The sequence below is a fragment of the Xenopus laevis genome, chromosome 8L, assembly GCF_017654675.1.
Source record: "Xenopus laevis strain J_2021 chromosome 8L, Xenopus_laevis_v10.1, whole genome shotgun sequence".
In the NCBI taxonomy this organism is placed as follows: Eukaryota; Metazoa; Chordata; class Amphibia; order Anura; family Pipidae; genus Xenopus; species Xenopus laevis.
Genome location: NC_054385.1, coordinates 9,026,960 through 9,047,885, shown reverse-complemented (window position 1 = coordinate 9,047,885; position 20,926 = coordinate 9,026,960). Strand labels below are relative to the sequence as shown.

The 20,926-nt window shown below is 44.3% G+C and overlaps 2 protein-coding genes across 3 annotated transcripts in view; both read left to right on the top strand.

The window, feature by feature from the left end:
• The window catches only part of LOC108704702 (hemicentin-2), a 79,541-nt gene extending 68,068 nt beyond the window's left edge, over positions 1 to 11,473 (top strand). The window contains exons 76-90 of one of the 2 annotated variants that reach the window (XM_041572460.1): positions 192 to 362; positions 614 to 763; positions 1,100 to 1,237; positions 1,611 to 1,732; positions 1,938 to 2,175; positions 2,636 to 2,695; positions 2,883 to 3,002; positions 3,454 to 3,588; positions 4,331 to 4,444; positions 4,525 to 4,650; positions 4,744 to 4,872; positions 5,171 to 5,485; positions 6,226 to 6,345; positions 7,003 to 7,129; positions 9,233 to 11,473. In XM_041572460.1, coding sequence (XP_041428394.1) covers positions 192 to 362; positions 614 to 763; positions 1,100 to 1,237; positions 1,611 to 1,732; positions 1,938 to 2,175; positions 2,636 to 2,695; positions 2,883 to 3,002; positions 3,454 to 3,588; positions 4,331 to 4,444; positions 4,525 to 4,650; positions 4,744 to 4,872; positions 5,171 to 5,485; positions 6,226 to 6,345; positions 7,003 to 7,129; positions 9,233 to 9,593 — 2,426 coding nt within the window. In that variant the 3' untranslated portion in view covers positions 9,594 to 11,473. The remainder of the gene's footprint in view (positions 1 to 191; positions 363 to 613; positions 764 to 1,099; positions 1,238 to 1,610; positions 1,733 to 1,937; positions 2,176 to 2,635; positions 2,696 to 2,882; positions 3,003 to 3,453; positions 3,589 to 4,330; positions 4,445 to 4,524; positions 4,651 to 4,743; positions 4,873 to 5,170; positions 5,486 to 6,225; positions 6,346 to 7,002; positions 7,130 to 9,232) is intronic. The other variant, XM_041572462.1, reaches the window with a different exon arrangement.
• A 4,663-nt stretch (positions 11,474 to 16,136) lies between these two features.
• ass1.S (argininosuccinate synthase 1 S homeolog) overlaps positions 16,137 to 20,926 on the top strand; it is a 54,048-nt gene continuing 49,258 nt past the window's right edge. The window contains 1 exon segment of the mRNA NM_001087326.1: positions 16,137 to 16,145. The gene's annotated coding sequence lies outside the window, so the exon portion shown is untranslated.

Below are 20,926 nucleotides of genomic sequence, written 5' to 3'. Positions count from 1 at the left end.
TCATTGCTTCAACTAAAATTATATCATTATAGGCCTACTTAATAAAAACAAATGGATACCTCTAGGCCCTGGTTGTCTAATCAGCAGCCTTATCTATGAGACTTTACATTTTTGTGCAATAATGTTGAGAAGGTTACATCCTTTGAATATGTTCATGGTTACTCACCAGTTTGTGCTCTATCTTGTCATAGTGGACGGAGGGTGGACAAGTTGGAGCCGATGGGCTCCATGTTCTTCTACATGTGGAGAGGGTTCACGGCAGCGGACACGCTCTTGCTTCTCTCCTCCCCCACAGAATGGCGGAAAGGCCTGCGCGGGAAAAGATACAGAAACAGAAATATGTCAGCTGCCACCATGCCAAGGTATTATCTAAATAATGGACAGGTTGGGGCATCTCAGAACACCTAGACCTGCCTCTCTAATCTTTTCAAATAAGGCCCTCTCTCTGTGATTTGCCATTGAATAGTTCCCTCCTACGCAAAGTCAATAGAACACATACAGTCACACAGAAATATAGTCTTCTTAGAAGCTACTATTAAGGATAAGGTCTACTTGTATGTTAGACATGTTGGCTAATGGACCTTCATCTTTCTCTTTACTGTCTGTGTTGCAGTTGGTCCTTCTAGAGTACGTGCCAGTGTCATTGGTATTATCAATGACCAGGACTTTGGAATCTCTGCTCTCAGTGCCAATTTGACTGAAAACCCCTTGACCGGCCTCACCACAATCACCAGTAGCATTGAGAACATTCCACCTTCTGTGGGTAAGTAAAAGACAATCTCATATTCAAACCTCTTGTTTAAACCCTCTGAGCCCTCTCTGGATGACACAATTACACAGAAGTCTTCTGCTGAGAAAATTCCATCATCGGAGGGCCAATCGCATGCGTCAGATTCTCCTCAAAAGTAAAGGCTGATAGGGACCTTGGTTCCAAGCCTAGTTTTCAGTATATGTTCTTTTATGGTTTAATACTATAGGGGGTGAGGTGGTGACCCTTGCGTAGATGGATATGGAAGTGTTCAAACCAAAGGCAAAAATAGACTTTTATAGTCCTTTGGTTTTATGATTTTCCCTACTTAATTCATCCATTTTTTGGCAGGTCATCTTATAAGGGTCCTAGTCTCTGTGATTGCACCCTTGTACTGGTCTGCAGCATTTGCTCATGATGACACCGTTAATGGATTTTCCCTGACCAAAGGAGTTTTCCGGAAGGAGACCCAGCTGGAGTTTGCTACAGGTGAGCAGATTTATTGCAGTGCATTTCTGGTTTGTCTACTATTGTACATAACAGACATTTCACCTTGCTTGGCCTTCTGTTATGAACAATTTAGTGATGGGGGGCATGTAGCAAAATGATCAAGGGATTTGGCTAATCGGAGCCTCAGTACATGACCTTCTCCATATGGGACATGGGAAGTAGTTTGGACCAGTGGTCCCATATGATCAAGAAATGTCTATATACAGGCAGACTTTTGTAATATCCAGTGATCATTTCACGGGTGAAACTATTGGACATTGTGTAATTTAAGTTTGCATCATTTAAGTTGATCTCAGCTGGAATGAGCTGTAGGACCATATCATACAGTAAGGTTATCCGTGCTGTTCCTTAGGTGAGCTCCTGCGTGTCACTCACATTGCTCGAGGGCTGGACACAGAAGGCACATTATGGTTGGATATCGTTATCAATGGCTTTGTACCGGTTGCTCTGGCTTCTTCTGATCTCATTCCGCAGGTATGTTTTGTGCTCTGAGTATAGGGAAAATATACCCTGGCTATGTATTAATGGGTAGAAAACCTTTTTTTTTTATATGCCTTTGCCTTGATTGGAGAACACAGACTCCAAAGGGGAAAAGGGCATGGTAGCTATACAACCCCCTTTGGCCTGTGAATCCACAATGAAGTACAAGAGTTCTTTTTATCTTATGTTGCCTCTACAGGAATATACTGAGACGTATGTGCAGACAGGGCCTGGGCAGATTCACGCCTGGGGTTCCCCTACCTTTTCTAAAAGTGGCAGCTTCCTTTCCCTCCGTTGCAATCACACTGTGGAATACAACCACAACTTGGGTCGGCAGCGCAAACCCACCCAGCGGGTCCACGTGGGCTCTGTTAGATCAACCTATCTTCCTGGGCTAGAGGAGCTGCAGTTCCAGTTGACGACCTCTTTGCGTGAAGGTAAAGGCTTCTTCCATCTCTTCTCCCTTATACTTCTCTCTGCAGAAAAGCACAGTATCTTCACAAAGTATAGGGCAATGCCATGTATGATACCTCAATTCCATGCCATACAGCTCATGCCTATAGACATGAAACCACATCCGAAACCTGCAAGCAGATATCTGATTGGTTGCTTCCACCAATATATGTTTTTCGAGGGAGCTCAAACCCAGGTAGTCGAATTGGTCAATGACCAATGGCAACATTGAATTTTTTTGGAATGCTTTGGATCATTCTCATCATTGCAACTTTCTGCACAGCTCTACCTTTAATTATAAAGCTGGAGAACAAGCCGCACCCATGTAAGAGATTATATAAAAATTCTCGTATTAGAAAACAATGGTTCAGAGCTTCCAAATAACATCTGACGTCCCTGACACCTGCTTAATCTATAGTAATTATGTTTGTTTTTATACCCTAGGCCTGAACGGAGGCGCCTGTCCTCTTGGCTTTGCACAGTCGGCAGAATCGTACTGTACAGGTGAGAATTTGGGGAAGTTCAGGGCGAGGGTGTGGTTACTTGATGTTCTGATCTCAGGAAACATAATCAGGTGTGGCTTTGATTTTATCTCTGGATCAGTTATGCCAAAGGGCTCAAACTAATGAAACATTGGCTTTCCAAACCTGCTGTGGGCACTGACCCAGTTTAACAACATCTCTGCCCTTAGATGAGGACGAGTGTGACCTGCGCAATTCCTGCTCACACACCTGCCACAACACCATTGGCAGCTTTGTCTGTTCCTGCACGGTGGGTTACACATTGGCACCAGATGGCAGAAGCTGCAGAGGTGAGATTTTGCTTCTATAACGAGGGCTCTGCTGATGGCAATGAGCACATGAGACTTACTAGGTCCTTTTACAGAGGTTTCCATTTATTGTAATTGTAAGGGTGAAACAGTAGCAAATGCAGACCCAGCAGTAGGTGGGGATAGAGGGATGGTTGGTGCTTAACAGCGGTGTAACTACTGGGAAATAAGGGATGCAAATGCACTGGGCCACCAGAGAAGCTTGAGATGGGAAGCCCACCAGGTTCCTGGAAGGCCTTCAGCACAAAGATCTCTGTGTAGGGTAGAGGGCAGTGCAAATATAGGCCTTTAAATCCACTAGTTACACCATCGGTATCCTACGTATTAAATCTTTACTCAAACAATACTTATACATGGTTTGAAGGTAAAACTGGTTTGTCCCAGTTATGTCTAGATATGATATGCCGCTCACTGGTTCCATCTCTCTTTCCAGACGTTGATGAGTGTTTCTTGGGAACGCACCACTGCGAAGCAGGACAGCAATGTATCAACACGGCCGGGTCATACCAATGCCTCCTGCGCTGTGGCCCTGGGTTCCGACCGAATGCAGAGGGGACAGCCTGTGAGGGTAAGAACAATGTATCAGATGTACTGACATGTACAAATCCCAACATCCCCTTAAAGCAGGAGTGGCCATACTTTACTAATCTGAGATCTACTTTTTGTAATGCTGTCCCATGATGATCTACATCTATAAAAGCATTGTTAGCATTCTGTGATTTAAAAATTGATTTATGGAAAAATGTATATATAGCAATATTTAACAAACAACTTTTTCTTATGTGACCTTAACATAATAAATATCTGAATGAAAAGAATGAATCAGGAGGGGGATTTAGACAAGCTGTTTGTTGACAGTGTCTTGAGATCTACTGATCATTAACTGGAGGTCTACTGGTAGATCCCAATCTGCCTTTTGCCCACCCCTACCTTAAAGTCATTGGATTGACAGTCTTCAGAGGCATATATAGAAGCCAGACTGAAGAAATTTTGGGCAGAAGGTCTGGCTCTCTGTGGTCACACAAGAAGACCTATGACATATACTGGTCAGTCTCCTACTGCAGTGTAAGGCATCCACAACACACCACCAACCAATCACTAGTAGAAGAAGCCTATATCTACTTGACATCTCACCATCTTGGTGATTGGCTGCATGGTGGTACTCATGCAGTCAGTGTTGCAATAAGATATAACCTCTATCCAGCAATGAAATAAGATGGGATGGGGCCCCTCCGTAGGACCTTTATGGTTCTGAACGTGGTTCCAATTACAGTTTATCCAATCATTTTCTCTCTCTCTTTGTCCATTAGACGTTGATGAGTGTGCCCAGTCCTCTCCGTGCCAGCAGAGATGTCTCAATACAATTGGCTCCTACAGATGTGCATGTGACCCTGGCTACCAACTTAGAGGAACTCTCTGTGTGGGTAAGTGACCAATCTCATTAATTAATCTGTCTGTATTATGTATTGATTCTATTGATAATTGGGTGAATCTTGCCTCGCAGATATCAATGAGTGCCTGAGAGGAGTGTGCCAACCCCAGCAGCAGTGCAAGAACACACTAGGGAGTTACCAGTGCGTGGAAAACTGCCCCCCTGGTTCCACACGCTCAGAGTCTGGAATCTGTAGTGGTGAGTGGAAACTTTGTCTTGATAAACCTATTAAAATAGAGAAAATAAATTTTAGGAACCCATTTGTTCACTAAATCGCCTTCTTCTCTCTAGATATTGATGAGTGCCGAGATGGCTCCCATAGGTGCCGATACAATCAGATCTGTGAGAACACAGCAGGCGGATATCGCTGCACCTGCCCTCGGGGTTACAGATCTCAGGGTGCTGGAAGACCTTGTCTAGGTTTGTATGGACTCCTTGGGAATAAATGAAGGCAAGATAAACCTGTTTTATTCAGGGCCATGCCTTTATATTTTTACTGAGACTTCACTACGTTCAACTTAGGTCTATGGACACAAGGGGTGGTGAGGGCTTTGGTAGACCTGCCTGCTGTTCCAGGGGATTGCAAATTGGCTGTTGTGGGCATACATTGTCTTGCCCTGTGACGCTTGAGCTTTTATTGAGAGTTACTAATAAAGAGCCTGATATGTTGGGTAATATCTTACTGCGACTACACTATCTGCCTATTCTGCACCCGCAGATATTAACGAGTGCCTGCAAGTGCCCAAACCCTGTGCCTTTGAGTGCCAGAACATTGCAGGAAGCTACAAATGCCTGTGCCCACCAGGGAAGCAACTCCTGGGTGATGGAAGATCATGTGCTGGGCTGGAGAGGCTCAACAACACTTCAGCACTTGGGCAAGTGGGCGCTCAGTATGATGGTTCCATAACTAATGGGCGGATACATGGAAATAATGTGTATACCTGGCTATCCTTTAGCCAAAATGGCAACCAGATGGGGCAAAGCAGCATTCGTTGTCCCCCAGGGTTTATTCGGAGGAATGGAGTATGCACAGGTAAGGATGAGCTGGTCTTCAGAGGACCTCCAGAACATTGCTATTTGGCCATCCACATGGATAACTAAGTGTAAGGCCACCTAAACGTTGAAGAGAGGGCAGTAGAGGGCAAAAAACAGTTGCCCCACCTAAACCCTTAGACATGTTTAAATGTCAAGTAGAAAATAAACAAAGATTTCAACTAAGAGCTGATCAAGAGGAACAATATGGCCAGTGATTGTTAGGGAACCGCTCTCTCTCTATTGCCAAAGTCTAAAGCTGGTCACATGCAGATATACCTTCATATCGGACGAACAATCAGTTCAGTGCCATCTCCCGACCTGCCACTAGCCATTCAGATCAAATAAAGCAGTAAAAGAACAGATCAGACGATGTTCTGCCCCTGACGGCAATCGTACGAAAGTAGAGATATTAAATGAGCAGGTGCTCATGGAGACAAGTTTTGGTTGCATAAAAAACAGGTGCCCTACCAAACAGAGGCTCCTGTAGGCTGCCAGTCCAGATAGGGGCTACCTAATAGTCAATCACAACCCTTACTTGGTACTTACCAGGAACATTTGTCATGCTTGTGTTGCTCCCCTCCCCAACTCTTTTTACATCTGAATGTTGCTCAAGGGTGGAAAGGGGTTGGGGACCCCTGGTCTATTGAGTAAGACCTGTGCATGTCTTTGTCCCCTGTCTGTTGCATTCCTGCCCATTGTCCTCCTTACTCTGTTGGTGACTTTGCTTCTCTCTTTCAGATATAGACGAGTGTGTCCAGCGGAATCCCTGCCAACATGAATGCAGGAATACAGAGGGCAGCTACAAGTGTATCTGTCCTGCTGGCTACAGACTGCTCCCCAACAACAGGAACTGTCAGGGTATGTACCAATGCTATGGCTAATAGCTTCCTTTGCCCTACCTCCCTAGCTTTATAGGCTCCATGACACACAGTAAGCTGGACCCTTATAAGGGGAGCTTTTTTAGGAGGTTGTCCAGTTATGTTCCCCAAGGCAGAAGGGTTCCCTTGATGCAGTGGTCCCCAACCAGTAGCTCGCGAGCCACATCTTGCTCACCAATCCCTTGGATGTTGCTCCCTGGCTTGAAGGCACGTTTTGGTTGCATAAAAATCAGGTGTACTGCCAAACAGAGCCTCCTGTAGGCTACCAGTCCATATAGGGGCTACCAAACAAGCAATCACAGCCATTATTTGACATCTCCTTTGACTTTGTCATGCTTGTGTTGCTCTCCAACTCTTTTTACATTTAAATGTGGCTCGCGATTAAAAAAGGTTGGGGACCCCTGCCTTGAGGGATATGAAGATCTCATTTACAGACCCCCAAGTGGGCAGGACTTGCAGGGGGTGGTGGTTGGGTTTTTTTTTCCATTAGGGCTCCACTCTACTTAGATTGCAGACGCCACTGCCCAGAAGGTCCAGGCAGGTCAAGGCCAACATCTGGGGCTCTAGCGAAGCAGTATGGGGCACCATGATTTCTGATGTCAGCCCTGTCCTTACCTGTGTGTTTCGTTATCCCCAGACATAGACGAGTGCACAGAGCACAGAATAACCTGTGGGATGAACCAGATGTGCTTCAACACCAGAGGTGGCCACCAGTGCCTGGATACCCCATGTCCTACCTCTTACATCCGGGGTCCAACTCCAGGGTAAGGCACGAGCGCAGCGTGTGGGCAGAGAAGGGGTGAAATGACAGCAAACTATCAAAATATAGATATATTACTGGCCCGTTCTTGCACTACAGATAGCTTCAAATGATTTTGTGCAGACCAAGCAGTTGCCTGGAAGCTGCCGAGTGGGAAACCCCATAACCCCTATGCTTTCACTTGCCTTGGTGCTCATATGTGAATCCCAAAATCTTTTATATCTGAACTCCTGAGTTTATGGATCTCTATACTGACCCTGGTGGATTCCAAACCTGGAAATCTCAAAGCTTCAGGGGGGATATTTGGGGTGATTAAAAATACAGACATGATTGTTTTTGGGACCCTGTGTATTCTTTGTACAACCACAATCACAAAGACAGTCGGTGGGATTCCCTTTATACAAATTATTCTTGAATAACACAAGATCGGTCAGGCGGGGGGTAACTAGCTGTGGCAGCTGCCAATAAGGGTTAGTGCCAGGCAGCACATTCCTCCTCCCACCCTGGGGGTAAAACAAGCAAATTCTGGACACCTAAAGCAATTAGATCCTCGGAATGCTGGAAATGAGCAAATGAAGGTGTTAGGCAGCCAGTTAAATGCAGAGTGATCAAGGATTGGGTCTGTTTTAGAGATATAGGGAAAGGTTCTACACTTGCATTATTTAACAGAAAAGCATTATGGGATTTCCTATTTAACCTTAATGATTGATCAGGCTGGACAAGAAGGTTTAAACCGATTACTTCCTTCCATAACCCAGCCTGGGAATTTGCCTTGAAATTCAGTCTATTTATAGTCCCTAATTGACTATTTGTATTAGTAACATTACACACCCCATGCAGAGCGACCCCTGGGTGATTTTCTATTGGTCCATGGGGTCCCTTTGCGATTGGATTAAACGGATATCATTGCACATATAGAAACATTAAGTAGGCTTTGTACTCTGCACATGGGAGTTGCATTCCAGCACCCACGGGTGCCACTCTCTGCACTTGTATAATGGAGTGCTAAAAACGATGCCTGTTTACCAATACAGAACATGGGTGCAAGCAAGCCCTGGATTTTATACTTGACCCCCTCTGCACCATATATCTGATTCTGACTTTGCTTCAAGGTACAGAGTGCGCCCTGATCCTGCCATAGGTAGTGCATGGCCCTTAAAAAGCACTATTTTGCACCCCTCCAGCACCTCTACTCCTGGCAAATGAGCCCCATGACCCTTTATGTATCACAATACCCTTACCAGTACAGGTATGGGATCCGATATACAGAAAGCTCTAAATTACGTAAATGGCGGTCTCCCATAGACTCCCTTTTATTTAGGGATGCACCAAATCCAGGATTCAGTTCGGGATTCGGCCTTTTCCAGCAGGATTCCGATTCAGCCTAATCCTGGTGCCTGGCCAAACCGAATCCAAATCCTTATTTGCAAATGCAAATTAGAGACGGGAAGGGAAATGACATGACTGTTCATCACAAGTCAAGGAAGTAAACTATTTTTTTCCCACTTTTTCCTTTCCCGCCCCTAATTTGCAATTGCAGTTTTTATTTGCATCTGCAAATTAAGATTCAGATTCGGTTTGATATTGATGATATTGATCCAAATGGATTCGGTGCATCCCTAATTTTATTTAAATAATAAAAAATAGTTTTTTCCGGTAATAATAAAACAGTAGCTTTTACTTGATCCTGTTTTAAACCTCCAGGGTTAGGGCTGGAGGGTTTACTCCTCTCTCCCTCTTCTCTGCTGTTATCTGAGCCCAGAGCTATGAGTGAGCAGGGAGAGAATCAGACAGGAAGTGATGTCACACCAAACTAATATGGCAACTGCTATCCTAAACAAACAGAGAGCTTGTGGTACAGCATTCTGCAGAATAAATATACTGTTATAGCTTGCACTAATGTGGCTAATGTATTGGCAATAAACTGCTTCAGTAGCTTTCCTTCTTCTTTAATGCTTAAAGGATTTTCTAATAGATTTAAAGTATGAAGATTGAAATTATGGAAAGATCCCTTATCAGGAAAACCTCAGTTCCAGAGCATTTTGATATAACAGGTGCCATGCCTTACTGTACCTTAACTTAACTTCTAATCTGTTCTCACCTACAGGACCTGCTTCCGACGATGCCTACACGACTGCAGCTCGGGGGGCCCCTACAGCCTGCAATACAAGCTCCTGACGCTCCCCTATGGCATTCCCGGGAGTAACGACGTTATCCGTCTCACCGCTTTCTCAGAAGGGGGGGTCCTCCAGAACCAAACGCTCTTTACTGCTCTGGAACAGGACTCTGGCAGCCCCTTTGCTATTCGTGATGAGGGTGGGCACGGCATCATCTTCACCCTGCGCCCCCTGGACACCTCTGGGGTGTACCGAATGAAGGTACAAGCAGTTACCCACAATGAACAGCAGGGGGTGCGATATCAGAGCGTGTTCATCATATATATCTCTGTGTCCCCCTTTCCCTACTGAACCAGGGTGGGGACAATGGGATATAAACTGGAATGCCATAAACTCGGGTGCAAAATCAGGGACTTCTCAGTTATAATATATGTGGGGGGTTACTCACTTACCCAGATGACTTACTGTCGCTGCGCAGTGCATCCGGGTGCTACAAGTTTGGACTGAAGTTCTGATGGGCTGAAGGACCATCGTGATTGTTATTGGCCCAGGGAAAGGGGCTTTTCAGGGCTTCTCCCTGGCTATGGAAAGAAAAGAGACACAAGACAACAATTAAATGTATTATGGGAATGTTTGGCGAGAGGGGGTGGGGGTGGTGTTTGAATGTGTGATGGAGCAATGATGATGATTACGAAGGCCGAATATCTGGCAGTGGGACCGGCTTGGTATTGCTCCAGAGGTGTTGCAAGTTGTTATTACCTGCGTGACCCGCTCGGACTCTCATGTGACACCCTTTGGGCAAACAGATGGCAAGTGACCTTCACTCTGGGCAATGTAATGAGAGCAGCAAACACACGAATGTAACACAAACAGCTTGAATAGTGGGACTTTGTGTCCCAAATCCAGTTCCCATTCCATCCCTTGTGGTGCTACGAGTATCCCCATTGGCTGATACACACTGACCATATGAAATAGACCCCAGGTTCCCTAAACTCATCCCGTGTCCGTCAATGTCTCCGTAGTGGGGCGTATTTAGAAACACTGGGCAAATTTGCACACATAGTTACCAATCAGCGATTAGCTTCTTTTTTCTTTAAAAAAAGTTGTAAGTAAAGCAATAAAAGCCAGCATCTGATTGGTTGAACATGTGCCCAGCGTTTATAAATAATCACCCACTGTGGGTTTTAAACCATATTGCTGCTATAGAATAGGTATTAAAATGATCCGAACCCTCAACTACAGCTCCCATCACCCTTAGACGGCTGTTAGCTGAGGGGGACGCCTTTGCATATGAGCAAATCTCTCCCTGATGTGCCCACCTTGAAGTGGGTGATATCGGGCCGATCCGATCGTGGGCCCTAGGGCCCAACAATTGGATCACAACGAATAACATACGCGCGGTCGGATCGAGGACCACATCAATGAACCGGTTGATCCGATGGGATTTTTTTTAACCCTGTCCAATCGACAATTGCCCAACTTTCAGCCAGATAACAATTGGGGAGGGCCCCGTATGTTCCCCAATAAGGTGCCGGCTTATATCGGCGACCTTAACTCATTGCAGCTGAGATCTATTGGACCAACCAAGTACTGATCTTTTGATCTCTAAAGGGGTAATACACCTTTAAGATAACTTTTGGCATGTTATAGAATTGCCTATACTTTTCAACTGGTCTTCGTTATGTATTTTTTATGTTTTTTAATTATTTGCCTTTCCAGTTTTCCAATCGGGGTCGCTGACCCTGGCAGCCAGCTATAGCTCTGTGAGGCTACAATTGTATTGTTACTTTTTTATTACTCATCTTTATATTCAGTTCCTCTCCTATTCATATCCCAGTCTCTCATTCAATCACTGCCTGGTTGCTAGGGTCCTTTGGATCCTAGCAACCAGATAGCTGCTGAAATTCCAAACTGGAGAGCTGCACAATTCAAAAACCATAGAGAATAAAAAATGAGAACCAATTCCAAATTGTCTCTACATCATACTAAAAATGAATTAAAGGTGTACAACCCCTTTAAGCCCAGTAGTCGGAAAACCAACTCATAATACAGGAATCCGCGCCGGGGAATGTCACATGACCGCGCCACCACTGTAGACTTGCATGTGTTTTGGGGAGAGGTGTTTCAGTTTAAAGTAAATACAGAATGTATGTAGTTCTCTCCGTTTGAAATGACGTTGTATTTTATTCTCTTATTTATTTTTCTTCAAATAAAGCCCTCTTTGTATTGTTTATTAGATATGTGAGCAGGTTCATTTGATCTATACAGGTAATGTCCCAGATACTGGCATACTAGCGGGTGCAACTGGTGCCTGCAGGTTGGAGAGTTATAGTTCAGGACCATAAAGTATTGCTAGGCCTTTGGGAGGTGACAGGTAAACCTTTAATACCATTATTCATTACTTAGTTATTATGTGAGTACTGAACCCAGGACAAGTCTCTTACTCAATGGGACTTACACACCAATAGCATCGCTGCCGCCCCTTTAGCTACAACCTATGATTGGGGACTGAAGGACAGTGCTGGCACAGAAGCACCTGATTCTGAAAGTCACCTGCTAATTTCCCAATTTTGTTCTTGTTACAAAACTCACTGAGAGACAGTCATGCACCTCTTATTGATCTGTTCTTACACCGAGTATCAGCTGAGCCCTGGTATTCTCTCTCTCTCTCTCTCTCTCTCTCTCACTCCCCCCACCCAGCACCCTCAGCATTGTGTCTTCTCTTGTCTGTGCCCGAAAGCCTGAACCTTACACACCCCACAAATCTCTTGTGTCCAAGAGCTAAAACTTTTACTCCTCCAGCTGTGGCCCAGCTACACTACTATAGACACCATCTCTCCCTACTATACCTGCTATCCCACAGTCACACTCCCTTCCCAGAGACTATTATCCACTGTTACTATAGACACCATCTCTCCCTACTATACCTGCTATCCCACAGTCACACTCCCTTCCCAGAGACTATTATCCCACTGTTACTATAGGCACCATCTCTCCCTACTATACCTGCTATCCCACAGTCACACTCCCTTCCCAGAGACTATTATCCCCATTGGTACTATAGGCACCATCTCTCCCTACTATCCCTGCTATCCCACAGCCACACTCCCTTCCCAGAGACTATTATCCCACTTTTACTATAGACACCATCTCTCCCTACTATACCTGCTATCCCACAGTCACACTCCCTTCCCAGAGACTATTATCCCACTGTTACTATAGGCACCATCTCTCCCTACTATACCTGCTATCCCACAGTCACACTCCCTTCCCAGAGACTATTATCCACTGTTACTATAGGCACCATCTCTCCCTACTATACCTGCTATCCCACAGTCACACTCCCTTCCCAGAGACTATTATCCACTGTTACTATAGACACCATCTCTCCCTACTATACCTACTATCCCACAGTCACACTCCCTTCCCAGAGACTATTATCCACTGTTACTATAGGCACCATCTCTCCCTACTATACCTGCTATCCCACAGTCACACTCCCTTCCCAGAGACTATTATCCACTGTTACTATAGGCACCATCTCTCCCTACTATACCTGCTATACCACAGTCACACTCCCTTCCCAGAGACTATTATCCCACTGTTACTATAGGCACCATCTCTCCCTACTATACCTGCTATCCCACAGTCACACTCCCTTCCCAGAGACTATTATCCACTGTTACTATAGGCACCATCTCTCCCTACTATACCTGCTATCCCACAGTCACACTCCCTTCCCAGAGACTATTATCCACTGTTACTATAGGCACCATCTCTCCCTACTATACCTGCTATCCCACAGTCACACTCCCTTCCCAGAGACTATTATCCACTGTTACTATAGACACCATCTCTCCCTACTATACCTGCTATCCCACAGTCACACTCCCTTCCCAGAGACTATTATCCACTGTTACTATAGGCACCATCTCTCCCTACTATACCTCTAGCAGGTATAGTAGGGAGAGATCTCCCTACAGTCACACTCCCTTCCCAGAGACTATTATCCACTGTTACTATAGACACCATCTCTCCCTACTATAGACTATTATCCACTGTTACTATAGACACCATCTCTCCCTACTATACCTGCTATCCCACAGTCACACTCCCTTCCCAGAGACTATTATCCACTGTTACTATAGGCACCATCTCTCCCTACTATACCTACTATCCCACAGTCACACTCCCTTCCCAGAGACTATTATCCACTGTTACTATAGGCACCATCTCTCCCTACTATACCTGCTACAGTCACACTCCCTTCCCAGAGACTATTATCCACTGTTACTATAGGCACCATCTCCCACAGTCACACTCCCTTCCCAGAGACTATTATCCACTGTTACTATAGGCACCATCTCTCCCTACTATACCTGCTATCCCACAGTCACACTCCCTTCCCAGAGACTATTATCCACTGTTACTATAGACACCATCTCTCCCTACTATACCTGCTATCCCACAGTCACACTCCCTTCCCAGAGACTATTATCCACTGTTACTATAGGCACCATCTCTCCCTACTATACCTACTATCCCACAGTCACACTCCCTTCCCAGAGACTATTATCCACTGTTACTATAGGCACCATCTCTCCCTACTATACCTGCTATCCCACAGTCACACTCCCTTCCCAGAGACTATTATCCACTGTTACTATAGGCACCATCTCTCCCTACTATACCTGCTATACCACAGTCACACTCCCTTCCCAGAGACTATTATCCACTGTTACTATAGGCACCATCTCTCCCTACTATACCTGCTATCCCACAGTCACACTCCCTTCCCAGAGACTATTATCCACAGTCACACTCCCTTCCCAGAGACTATTATCCACTGTTACTATAGACACCATCTCTCCCTACTATACCTGCTATCCCACAGTCACACTCCCTTCCCAGAGACTATTATCCACTGTTACTATAGGCACCATCTCTCCCTACTATACCTACTATCCCACAGTCACACTCCCTTCCCAGAGACTATTATCCACTGTTACTATAGGCACCATCTCTCCCTACTATACCTGCTATCCCACAGTCACACTCCCTTCCCAGAGACTATTATCCACTGTTACTATAGGCACCATCTCTCCCTACTATACCTGCTATACCACAGTCACACTCCCTTCCCAGAGACTATTATCCACTGTTACTATAGGCACCATCTCTCCCTACTATACCTGCTATCCCACAGTCACACTCCCTTCCCAGAGACTATTATCCACTGTTACTATAGACACCATCTCTCCCTACTATACCTGCTATCCCACAGTCACACTCCCTTCCCAGAGACTATTATCCACTGTTACTATAGACACCATCTCTCCCTACTATACCTGCTATCCCACAGTCACACTCCCTTCCCAGAGACTATTATCCACTGTTACTATAGACACATCTCTCCCTACTATACCTGCTATCCCACAGTCACACTCCCTTCCCAGAGACTATTATCCCACTGTTACTATAGACACCATCTCTCCCTACTATACCTGCTATCCCACAGTCACACTTCCTTCCCAGAGACTATTATCCCACTGTTACTATAGACACCATCTCTCCCTACTATACCTGCTATCCCACAGTCACACTCCCTTCCCAGAGACTATTACCCCACTGTTACTATAGACACCATCTCTCTCTACTATACCTGCTATCCCACAGTCACACTCCCTTCCCAGAGACTATTATCCCACTGTTACTATAGACACCATCTTTCCCTACTATACCTGCTATCCCACAGTCACACTCCCTTCCCAGAGACTATTATCCACTGTTACTATAGGCACCATCTCTCCCTACTATACCTGCTATCCCATAGTCACACTCCCTTCCCAGAGATTATTACGGTGTATTACCCCTATATATGGCCAATCATTCCGTTTGCACCCAGAGAAAAAACAATTCACGCTCCACGTGGATGTAGACACAACAATGACTGTGCAGAAATGTATAAATATATATAGATATAGATACATATCAGTTTGTATAGAAAGAAAACAATGAGAGGGGAGGAGGAGGAAGTACAGGCAGCACAGTAAGGGGATATGGGGTGACTGTGGGGAAATCCATTTTGCAGCAGGAGTAACAGCTGATTTACCTATAATAAACCCTGGGTGTGACATGACTGCTGCGCTTTGCTTATTCCGCCCCCAGATCACAGGGAAAAGTCAGTGTTGCTAATTTGTGGTTCTATGCAAATTCTAACCAGGCTTCTTCCTACAATCACTGGGCTGAGGCCACACACACCAGCGACTCCTGATCTGAATAAAGTAGCCATAGGGGAAATAAAATGTCATTATTTTCTCACTCGGTTGCCTACCTGATAATTACATCTGCAACATTCTACCTGGTAATAGGGAATTCCTCCCAAACAGCCGTTCCCAATATCCCTTTTTTTTTTTATTCCTTGTTCCTATGTGTCAATGTCATTGAAAGCAGTGTCTGCCCAGCGGATTATATTTTGTGCACTGCTGGTTCTGGCAGCTGAAATCAAGGGGATAAAACCATCACTGCTTTTCGATTGCAATGACCATTACCCTTAACTATAAACCCAGCGAGCGTGAGGATTCCATGGATATTGGGAGGACGCTTAGAATGACATTTTCCTTGCTGTTGGTAGGTGTAGTTCCCCTTTAATTTTAAGGTGACCTTGTTCTTTATTTAATATTGAATGAAACAAGAGGCAACTTGGAGTCCCCCCATTGCAGCCTACCAGTGTGTGTGTGTGTGTGTACATACAGGGAGAGGGGTGTGTGTGTGTGTTACAGGGAGAGGGTTAGGGGAGCACCCAATGATGTCAGCAACACACCCCCTTCCCTCCCCTGCCTGTGGTTGCTATGTAAGGGAGCTGGGAAGCGACTGGGGCAGCACAAGAGACCTGCAAGAACTGTGAGTATGAGCCTGTATACTCTTATATATTTATATATATATATATCTGATACCTGCTGCTTCTCCCCAGTCCATCATCCTTACATTCTCCCCCTCTCTGTCTGCTCCAACCTTGTCCTTCTGACTCCATTCTCTCTCTCTCTCTCTCTCTCTCTCTCTCTCTCTCTCTCTCTCTCTCTCTCTCACTCTCTCTCTCTCTCTCTCTCTGTCTCTCTCTCTGTCTCCCTCTCCCTCTCCCTCTCTCTCTCTCTCTCTCCCTCTGTCTCTCTCTGTCTCTCTCTCTCTCTCTCTCTCTCTCTCTCTCTCTGTCTCTCTCTGTCTCTCTCTCTCTCTCTCTCTCTGTCTCTGTCTCTCTCTCCCTCTCCCTCTCTCTCTCTCTCTCTGTCTCTGTCTCTCTCTGTCTCTCTCTGTCTCCCTCTCCCTCTCTCTCTCTCTCTCTCCCTCTGTCTCTCTCTGTCTCTCTCTCTCTCTCTCTGTCTCTGTCTCTCTCTCCCTCTGTCTCTCTCTGTCTCTCTCTGTCTCTGTCTCTCTCTCTCTCTCTCTCTCTCTCTCTCTCTCTCTCTGTCTCTCTGTCTCTCTCTCTCTCTGTCTCTCTGTCTCTCCCCCCCTCTCTCTCTCTTATGCGTCTGTCTGTGATTTTTTTCCTCTTCTCCATGTCTACAACACAGAGCTGATGGCTGGGAATCCTTTATACAGAACAGACAAAACACATAAATTTACTTTGTAGGTGTCAGTGCTGGGGTTAAAGGGCATATAGGGTTATAGGTTTCCAGGAAACTATATATATCATTAAGGTGAGACAGGCTGAAGTAGTGCTGGGATATAGCCGTTATTACCATATACCCATTTTATGTATAATTGTATTGATACATATCGACTGGGAGCTGCCATAATGATTTGCAGCACTACAGTAGAAAAGTATGCACCACTGAAGAATAAGGCTGAGCTGCTGATGAAATCAGCCCTTAAGATGTAATCAGAGTGCAAGGAATTTGTCACTCACACACATTTGGGTGGTTCACCTTATTCTTCGCAAGTTTCCATTCATTTATTTTTTTAAGTTGAATTATTTGCTTTCCTCTCATGACTTTCCGACTTTCAAATGCACCCGTTGCTCTTTGTGTGGCTACCATTGTATCACTGTTGTTCTATTACTCGTCTTTATTCCTACGCCTGTCTCTCTTTGAAATCATTGCCTGGTTGCTAGGTTTAAATTGGACCCTAGCAACCAAATAGCTGCTGAAGCTAAATAATTCAAAATACGCAAATTAAAAAAAATGAATATGTCAGAATATCACTCTCTACATCATACTAAAAGTTAATTCAAAGGTGAACAACCCATATAAGGCATAAACTACTGAGAGAGACAGACAGACAGACCAGGGTCTAATAGATGTTTCTTTCCATGAGCCTATAATCTGGAAAAGGAGACAAAGGTCACAGCTCATTTAAATTGCCTAAGGATTGTTTGCCCTTTGCACCTCTTGAGACTAGTTCTACAGCGGAAGAACTAGATATTTCTGGGCCCCACAGCAAATTAATTTTCAGGCCCCCAAATGTCTAGAGATTGACCTGTTTTACCTTTATTTATTGAAATTGTATATGAATTAGGTCCTCATGGGGCCCCTATAACTCCTGGGCCACCCTGCAGCCACAGGGTCTGCTTTCTTTATAGTTACACCCTGTTAGATAGGTATTGAGAGATCTCGGGCCCTCATCCAAACCTGCCTTGTCTACTGCAACCTTTTTTTTCCTCTCTCTCTGGTTGTGGTTGCCCGTTGATGTTTAAAGGAGTTATAAAACCAGCAGCTGAGAGGCAAGAGTTTGTGGTTGGTAGAAACAATAGGCACAGGGAGCTAAGATTGTGAGAAAGGAGGTAAGTGTTAATGTGCAACTCAGTGAAGTGCTGATCGGAATCAGACAAAGCAGAGACATAATTTTAAAGGGTTTGTTCAACTTTGAGTTAACAGTTAGTATGATGCGGAGAGTGATATTCTGAGACAGTTTGCAATTAGTTTTCAATTTTTATTATTTGTAGTTTTTGAGTTATTTAGCTTTTTATTCAGCAGTTTGCAGTTTCAGCCATCTGGTTGCTAGGGTCTGAATTCCCCTAGCAACCATGCGTTGATTTGAATAAGAGACTGGAATATGAATAGGCGAGGCCTGAATAGAAAGGGGAGCAATAAAAAGCAGCAATTTTAATAAAGGGGTAGCCTTACAGAGCGTTTGAAAGGTGGAAAGAGTCTGAAAAATGTAAATAATTCAAAACTATATAAAAAAGAAAAAAAGAAAAATGGAGACCAATTGAAAAGTTGTTTAGAATGAGCCATTATATAACATACTAAAAGTTAACTTAAAGGTGTGCTGAGATCAGTTGTGCTGAGTACAGTACCTTCTATGATTAGATTTCCATACAGTTATACAGAGAAGGAATATTCTGGGCACACAATAAGCTATACCCTCATACTGTACTGTCTAAGGGAATCAATATGGCACCTCCTCCCATATGTATAAATACAAATATACAGAGAAGGAATGTTCTGGGCACACAATAAGCTATACCCTCATACTGTACTGTCTAAGGGAATCAATATGGCACCTCCCTCCTCCCATATGTATAAATACAAATATACAGAGAAGGAATGTTCTGGGCACACAATAAGCTATACCCTCATACTGTACTGTCTAAGGGAAACAATATGGCACCTCCTCCTCCCATATGTATAAATACAAATATACAGAGAAGGAATGTTCTGGGCACACAATAAGCTATACCCTCATACTGTACTGTCTAAGGGAATCAATATGGCACCTCCCTCCTCCCATATGTATAAATACAAATATACAGAGAAGGAATGTTCTGGGCACACAATAAGCTATACCCTCATACTGTACTGTCTAAGGGAATCAATATGGCACCTCCCTCCTCCCATATGTATAAATACAAATATACAGAGAAGGAATGTTCTGGGCACACAATAAGCTATACCCTCATACTGTACTGTCTAAGGGAAACAATATGGCACCTCCTCCTCCCATATGTATAAATACAAATATACAGAGAAGGAATGTTCTGGGCACACAATAAGCTATACCCTCATACTGTACTGTCTAAGGGAATCAATATGGCACCTCCCTCCTCCCATATGTATAAATACAAATATACAGAGAAGGAATGTTCTGGGCACACAATAAGCTATACCCTCATACTGTACTGTCTAAGGGAAACAATATGGCACCTCCTCCTCCCATATGTATAAATACAAATATACAGAGAAGGAATGTTCTGGGCACACAATAAGCTATACCCTCATACTGTACTGTCTAAGGGAAACAATATGGCACCTCCTCCTCCCATATGTATAAATACAAATATACAGAGAAGGAATGTTCTGGGCACACAATAAGCTATACCCTCATACTGTACTGTCTAAGGGAATCAATATGGCACCTCCCTCCTCCCATATGTATAAATACAAATATACAGAGAAGGAATGTTCTGGGCACACAATAAGCTATACCCTCATACTGTACTGTCTAAGGGAATCAATATGGCACCTCCCTCCTCCCATATGTATAAATACAAATATACAGAGAAGGAATGTTCTGGGCACACAATAAGCTATACCCTCATACTGTACTGTCTAAGGGAAACAATATGGCACCTCCTCCTCCCATATGTATAAATACAAATATACAGAGAAGGAATGTTCTGGGCACACAATAAGCTATACCCTCATACTGTACTGTCTAAGGGAATCAATATGGCACCTCCCTCCTCCCATATGTATAAATACAAATATACAGAGAAGGAATGTTCTGGGCACACAATAAGCTATACCCTCATACTGTACAGTCTAAGGGAATCAATATGGCACCTCCCTCCTCCCATATGTATAAATACAAATATCAGTGTTCTGAACAGATGTTTGGCCCAGGCATATCAGTCAGTAGGGAGGGGTTGTTGCCCCGGCACATCTCATACAAATATAAAACTACTCAGGGTGGAACAAAGTTTGATGCCCCGTGACCCCAAATCCAGGACATCTCTAATCAGAAGTGACTGTAGGAATGTACTTTAGACTATTATTCCGACTGTCGGCAATTCCCGCTCCCCTTGTATTGTGCATCTTGCCCCCGAGCTCCAGGCAGGGACACGACAATCACAACAAGGATTTGGCCCCTGTCTCTGTACCCCTATCAGCTCCTTGCTTTTACAGAGAGCAGTCTGATTTGCTTTTATTATAACTGTAGAGTAGGCAGACCCTGCGGCTGCTGGGGAACCGATAAGCACTTACATAAGTAAAATGTCTTATTCCCCAAAGTTTAGGGGGGCTCCTCAAATGAGTTTGCATTAGAGCCCAAGTTATCTGACTGGTTCTCCTTGTTATAATATGGAAGTGGAGAGAGAGAGAATAAACGTCTTTAATTGCTCTTTCTCTTGTCTTACTTTACTCAATACCCTACAATTAGAGGCTCTAATTGTAGGGTATTGAGTAAAGTAAGACAGGAGAAACAAGAAGGGCAGAATGCCTGCCATAAAGGTTCAGGGAACTTCATATATTTCATAAGAGGAAGTAATTCCAGGAAACCAACATGAGGCAACAGGTATCCGGTCTCTCCCCTTCTTTCTCATATTACATTTCTGTATCATATAATATAATATGATTCCCCTGCCTTGGCTTCTCAGAAAGGGCTGGTGTCTTGGAAAGGAAACATCACTTATAAAAAGAATCAACTTCAATTCAACAATTTGCAGTTGGGTTTTCATTTTTTATTAG